The 7,519-nt window shown below is 31.3% G+C and overlaps 1 protein-coding gene across 3 annotated transcripts in view; it reads right to left on the bottom strand.

Moving 5' to 3' along the window:
- Positions 1-392: 392 nt before the first annotated feature.
- The window catches only part of LOC124539797 (diuretic hormone 45), a 55,948-nt gene continuing 48,821 nt past the window's right edge, over positions 393-7,519 (bottom strand). Inside the window, exons 4-6 of one of the 3 annotated variants that reach the window (XM_047117155.1) lie at positions 5,521-5,616; positions 1,572-1,758; positions 393-1,084 (exon numbers count right to left, since the gene is read on the bottom strand). In XM_047117155.1, the coding sequence (XP_046973111.1) occupies positions 1,044-1,084; positions 1,572-1,758; positions 5,521-5,616 (324 nt within the window). In that variant the 3' untranslated portion in view covers positions 393-1,043. Of the gene's footprint in view, positions 1,085-1,571; positions 1,759-2,626; positions 2,860-2,985; positions 3,140-3,952; positions 4,097-4,643; positions 4,798-5,520; positions 5,617-7,519 lie in introns of those variants that run through there. The other 2 variants (XM_047117162.1, XM_047117169.1) reach the window with 2 other exon arrangements.

Genomic DNA, 7,519 nt, shown 5'->3' with positions numbered 1-7,519 from the left:
TTTAAAATACTTTATTGCACAACACATTACACGACTGTTAATGGTAATAAAGAAACAAAAAAAAACAACAACAAATGGTGCGCAAAGGCGGTCTTATCGCTTATAGCGATCTCTCACAGACAACCTTTGGTGATAGAAGCTTAAGACGAGAACAGGTAAGTGCAGATAGAAAGCGGAAATAATAACAACAATTTAAGTATACTAATATTAATGTTGTTAATTCTTATGTTAATAAATATATCACTTATCTCATATGAAAAAAAAACTAATATTATAATATAATAAACTACACACAAGTTGAATGTATTGTGAAATAAAACGAATAACAATAATTTAACGTTTTTATTGAACGTAATTAATATTTAAATGTTATAGACTATTACATTCGCCTACATTTATAAGCTAATAGAGATCAATGATTATAACATAAGATTTACATGTAACAGCTAACCTGTACATATCTAAAAGTAACATAAAAATAGGTGGATAGTTCGTTTTTTTTATACAATTACAATTTACTAAGATAGATAGTTATATGTAGTGATAGAATCAGTTTATACCGATATCCAAATTTATTTGGCACAACTCATATAAAATACCTACGACTAGAAAAATAAAACATATGTAATTATTTTTTAAATAAGATTGTTTGGTGTAAATGCTGAGCCAGTTAACATTCACACCGAATTTTAAAAGAAACGAAAATATTTTAATAAGCAGTTAAAATAAGGACGGTAATTCTGTTAATTATAGTATCTCGAAGACTTAATTTCCTTGATGAATTTAAAAAGAAACGTAATTCCTTCGAGTGTCTTGCATTCTAAATACTAAGAAGAATATTGTTAAAATTAAGCTTCGCGTCTAAACTTGCTACTTTTGTATTCATGATTTTAATTACCGGAGCAAATAATACTGCATTTGTAAACTACTATTCAAATTATACATATTGTTAGGTTTGTTTTCGAAAATATAGATGTTATCGCAGAGTCTTGTACGCAGGTGGCGAGAGCATCCGCAGAACTAAAACTTGCTCCTATTACTCTCTAATTGTCGTAGCGAGATGATACTGAATTAGCCCAAAAACCTGTTAGAAAAACAATTTATAACACATTACATCACCTACATAAATGTTTGAATCATTTCATTAAAAAAAAAATTAAAAATGATTGAAATAACAGCTTTTTTGTCAGGTTGTAAATTAATAGAGCGCTGTCCTTCAAAAATTTGAAGTTCAAAATTGAGAAAGTTCAAAGTATCAATTAACAGCTTCGAATGAATCATAAAATATGATAATAATTTTCTGTACGAATTTACGCAATCAGAAACAAACAAATATTTTTATTTACGATAAAAAAAGTTATGTAATCTCTGTAATAACATTCAAAGCGTCAATTCAAATTAGGCTTTAATTGCTGATTTAATTATTTTCAACTGTATTGTATTATGATCTGATTAGAGGAACCAAATTTGTATTTATGATAATAACGCTTTATTGAATACATTTATTTTTTTGTTGTACTGTAAATAAAAAGAATATGGCGTCGTATTTTTGCTAAGTAATTAACTCGTACCTCGTTTGCCAACGTTTTGCAAGAAGACTCTGTTGGCGACCGCCTGCCGTTGGTTTGCTTCGCGCATTTGTTTGCGGGCCACTTCGAGTAGGAGCCGTTGGCGGAGCACTTCCATGGGGTTGTTGATGGAGAGCGACGGCATCTTCCGTTTCGGCCTCGCGCGCCCTTCGTGGAGTTCCGCGACATTCTAACATAATTGATACACATTAAAATAACGTCTCGTTTAAAAATCTCATTACAAACTAAAACTATTTGCATAAATTTCGAATTTCGCTAACGAGCTACACGTAACGCGGTGCATCCCCGTATAATATTATTAAAGGAAATGTTTAAAGACATTTCCTGGCTTTCGAAACGCCTTGTTCGTATCGCTCTGTTAAATAAACTTTAATACGATTTCACGTTTTGTGAAAAATGTAAATTTCATTTACAAATTAACATTGATTGGATGTCAATAGCGAAGATCAAAGCGGTTAATTGGCTTTTGAAACCGATACAGCTAATTAACTAGAAATTGCGTAGGTGGTAAATTTTATTCGTGTAATGATTTTTACGGGCGTTAAAAACAATGACATGTCAACTTATGCGGTGAGGTGTCCCGCTATGGTTGATTGTAGTTGCCTTCTCATGAAATGTTTGTGTGTCGATTCATTTCTAGTCATGACGTTGTATTCTCAGATATGTTTATGTTAATTAAAGGAATACAAGGCTAATTAATTGAGAACGATATGTTTGTTATTATTTTATAGAGTTTTTATAATTGAATTAATTTGAATATGAGTGCAGACTAAAATGTATTTGCTCTCAGTATTATGCAGCACACAGACTTAGGTGAATGTGGTATTAGATTTTTATTATTATAATGAATTCATTGTAACTAATAGATTTTATTTTGTGATGAATTTGAGGACATTAAATTGAAATCAAACAACAATACGTTATAATTTTAACAATATTTATTTGTTTCTAAGGAATTTTTTAATTTCAAGCTAATAAAATTACAATAGAATTAATTATTACAATTTATTAATAAACGTTCACATTTGTAACAATTTTATAATAATAAACATGTTAATATAGTTAAGGAACTACATGATTACATGGATTCTATCAAACATTACGACTGAACTATCATTAAAAGTTAACTACATATTAAATAATGAATATGCTTAAATTAAAATATCACGTAGCAGTCGTTAGATCGATAATAACAACAATTAGAAGAAATCGATGCGATGAACTGTAGATTTTTAATATTTATCCACCTCCGACGATCTTACGCCGAAACCTGAAAGTAAAAACAGTATTAAAATTACGAATATCGATATACAAGAAAATTTTTATGTTGTAAAAAATTGTAACAAATATTCTTCAAATTGTTGTTGTTTTTGTTGTTGTCATGTAAAAGTAATACCTCTCTTTCCGATGTCGTTAAGGAAGTTTCTGTTGACAGCTGCGCGCAGAGCGTGCACCTTCCTTTCCATCTCGAGATTCAACTTGTTGCGTAGAACTGACATCGGCATGTCGATGGACAGCTGCGGCATGCGACGCTTCACACGCTCATTCTCCTTCGCAATCACATTAGAAACTCTTATATATGTTTGGTTAACTATCGTTGACCTACTGAAAAGTTTATAAGGCGAAACAAACCTTCGAACTCAAATCAATGACGGGCATATAAAGTTATTACATTTCATGGCAAATATCTCAACTCGGAGTTAGGATATGTTACAAAATTCCTTCGACTACACGTTAAGGCTTTGGTCCCCAACGTGATATATCTCCAATCCTATTGGATAATCAGTGGCGGCGTAAGGCATGAGCGGTGTAAAATAAAAAAAAGCAAGGGCCTCGCAAACTGTGTCTTGCCTACATTAAGATTCGATCTTGCGCCGCCACTGTGGATAGCCCATCCGACTATGAAAGTATATTTGTGCTTTCACACAAATTTGTGCACTAAAATAGGCCGAGTGGTGGTGGATTTTTCAAATCGGCCATGGGGATAAATCCAAAAGGAGAACATAAAAATATTTTAATACTTAATAAGAGCAAGATACTAAATAGTTATCTACCGCTCTCTCTAATAAATGTAGGTATATATTGAGAATAAGGAAAACTGGCTTAGCAGTCGGGCTTAAATTAGATTATAAAGATATATGTGTTTTACCGATCGTATTTTAGATCATAAAAGGTTTGTATCTTTATTATTTAAGATAATTTAAATCAAATGCCTAACCTCGTAGCATGTAAGTCAAGTATGTTATTTATATCAAAACATTATTCGTATAAAATATATAAACAGGAAACGGTAAAATATAACAATTGTTTATAGATTTATATCATTTTATTTCCTCACAATAAAACCTTTCACAATATTATAAAGTGTAACATTTTTACGTTAACAAACTATTAATAATATTTATATATATAATATTTTGTGAGTCGCAGGACGGCAAAAATTGGCTTCTATCTTCTATATGTGAATATTTAATGCTTCAATATGCAGTCTGGGTTACTCCAAGGATCTACAAATGGAAGAGAAATAGTTATAGACATTGAAATCTACTTTATTTAGCAGTAAATAGAATTATATTTTAATATTCTATAGCCAAACAACAACACAATCAGTTTCATGTAACGTGAAAAGTTATGTTAGCGACAAAACGTGGTTGAATAAAAATAAGTTTGCAACATTCATTTCGCTTATTTTATGAACACATACAGATAAAATTTTAAATTAAAATGGTTATTTTTATTATTAAAGTTATTAATTTCGGAATATTTACCATGTTTTAGTTTTGTTGTATGTATAATCTTGAAATATCGAGCTCCATCGAATAAAATTAAAAAACATGTTAAATATCCCGAAATTAATAACTTTAATAACATGCAGATAAGTTGCAAATTATATTTTTATTTGCAATTTAATGGAACTCATTACCGTTCTTAACGTATATACAGGGAAATAGGAAATGAAACAAGAAAAGCAAATTCATTCTCCAACAAAAGCGTTACACATTAAGTTTGAGTCGCAATGTTATCACATTTAAAGTTTAAACAGTTGTTTCTAACCTCGCTTTCCCACGCAGTTCAGAAAATCTCGGTTGGCGTGAGCTTGTCTTTCAAGATAATTGTTGTATGCCTCGCGTTGTAGGACTTCCACTGCTGGATTCACGGACACGTAGAGGGTGCGTCGTGAGCGAGCCAAGCCCTCATTACTTGATACCTTTGTACACATCTTATTCATTATATGACACCGACATCAAATGTTTTCGTCTATTTTGACGTCACAGCTCTTTCTCTTTGTATGCAGAATATTGCGTCATCCGACATGCCGTCCAAATGAAAGCCTTTCATTGCAAAGGACATGAATACCTACTCACGAGTTTTATTTCATGCTTCGAGAATGTTTAACTAAAGCTACTTATTAATTTCTCGCTTTTACGCGACATATTCACGAAAATGTGATATTAACATTTAATTACACCAAATATTTACCGTTCATATTTCAAAAATTGTAATTTTTTTAACACATATATAAGATATATTTAAGTAGTAGTATATAATATACATTTATATTGTATATCAGTACAGTCGCTAATTACGTTTACCTACTCGTAAAGGAACGGGAAGTATCAAGTTTAATTTTCAAGTTTACTTAGAAAATAATTAAAAGAGTCCTTTTTCTTTTGTAACACAATTAGAGTTCAATCAATATGAGGCCGAGGATCATTAAAAAGATACTTACTTGAGTTGTTTTGTAATTTATAAATTAATAACAAAACGTTGTATCTAAACGACTTCGTTAATATAACAATGTTGATTATTTATAAAATTAAAAGTTAAAAATTTTACTAAGTAATTGCATTAAAAAACATACTTAACAAATTAATAAAAACAAAAAGGATTGAAAATATATTAAGTGAATTTTGTACAACTATTATAATACCTGAGAATCACGAGGTACTTCAGCTAGGAGGTAGAGCCAAGGGGCACCAGCGTTGAGGCGTCCACTCATGGAAGGAACAGCGTAGCCGATGCTTTCCTACAAATAATCAATTAATTTTAAATATAATCCTGTCAACCAAAAAATAACTGAACACATTATCACTGCCGCTTGCCCTCGTTTCTTTTAATTATGGGACTGACTGTCTTACAGCTATCTCGTTGTAAGACAATAATTGGGCTGCCTATTGCCGCGACAATTCCATGGAAATAGTTTTCTTTCGTGAGGATTAGGGGCTGATGATGGATTAAGTACTCTTTTACTACCAAAAGTTTGAAATGGAGTGGTTCTATTATACTCTATTGAATCCATACACCATAAACAATCAGGTAACAGAATTCGAGTATTGTAGAATATATTCATATAATTAATATTTAATTGACAACTTATGTGATTACTAAACTAACCGAGAGTATAAAATTTATAGAAAGATCTGTGTGCAAAAAGGTTACAATTCAATACAATTTCATAGATTTTTTATTTTGATCGCCTCCTCACTGATGATATTTAATGTAGAAAAGAAATCCGTATAGTTTATTTCACTGGCACTCAAATCAGCTTAATTTTAATAGGTAATTGTAATCTATACTAAAATTATAATGCGAGATACAAACAGAGTTACTTAACTCTGTTACCTCTTAAAGTTTAAACCACAAAACCGATTTAGACGAAATTTGCTGTGGGGGTACTTTGAGTCCCTGGAAGGATACAGAATTTATTTTTTAATTCACCCCTCAAGTGGTTCGAATGTGGGGTTACAGTTTATATGCTACATGTACAATTTTATAAATAAAGTTGCGGTTAAGGTATATACGCTATTTATATGCGTATTTCCATTCCATTTGAACTATAGCAACTTGCTTATTGAAAGAATATTATGCTTTTGTGTGAATCTTGTTAAATTTTGTGTCAAGACGTGAAACAAAATTCAAAATAAATTCAAATAATATATCGGAGTATAAATTCCTCGTATACTAAACCAACAACATCGTTTTATTACATAATAATAAGCTATCGTTCTTTAAAGGATCTTTAAATGTTATGTTGTGTTATAATCTTAAATGTAAATGAATACACAATGAAGCTACTCGATAAATTAAGCTTAGTAGGTACCATCCACTTGTGAGAACGAAAATCCATACTTAGAATTTTTGTTTTTCAATTAGAAAGCTCAGATAACCAGGATAAAGGACATAATATCCTATTCCTTCAGTCTTAATATGGAGTGGTTTATGTTTCTTGCAGCGCCAATTTCCATAGGCGGTACCACTTACCATCGACTGACCAATTTGCCTTTTTAGAAGAAAAAAAGAAGCACTCAACAATTTGATTTAATTTAAACCGAAAGTGATTTTCTTTTCTACAAACGGAAGCTAGGCAAAGGAGCGAAATATAACTAGCTAGCAAGCTAGCAGTTATGCGATTCGGGTTTCAAAGTTTGAAGTGGCGGTAAAAGTTATTTGGCACTAGGCCAACCCGGAGTTAAAACTTAGTGTGGAATTAGTACTTCTTATACATTTGTAAGTGCGCTGTGAAGATATTAAAGTATCTGTAGAGTTTTAACAAATAGTGCAATTAGACTGTTAAATAAACCCTTACAGTTTTTGATATTTTTCAACATTGGAATTCATAAAAAGATCAAGATTCACATCGCTTTGAATGTGTCTTTATAGAATACTTTTGTCAAATCAGTATTATAATTATTCGCTTGCCCTTATCACATTGATTTGTTGATAGCACAAGAGGTATTTTATCACGTGAAAGAAAAATAATTAAGTGGGCAGCTTTGAACTTTTTTAGGAATGTTTTACTTTAGTGGGAGGATTGATGTTCAGTACATCTATGAGCTTAGGGCATTTTGTACTAACAGCCGTATAGCAGTAGAGTAGACAGTAAGTAGGAAATCGGCGTGAAGTGTAGTAGCCCTCGGTGTAACAGTTGT

Source organism: Vanessa cardui, chromosome 2 (assembly GCF_905220365.1).
Source record: "Vanessa cardui chromosome 2, ilVanCard2.1, whole genome shotgun sequence".
Classification (NCBI taxonomy): domain Eukaryota; kingdom Metazoa; phylum Arthropoda; class Insecta; order Lepidoptera; family Nymphalidae; genus Vanessa; species Vanessa cardui.
The sequence above is the reverse complement of the archived record's forward strand: the minus strand, read 5'-3'. Positions and strand labels throughout refer to the sequence as shown.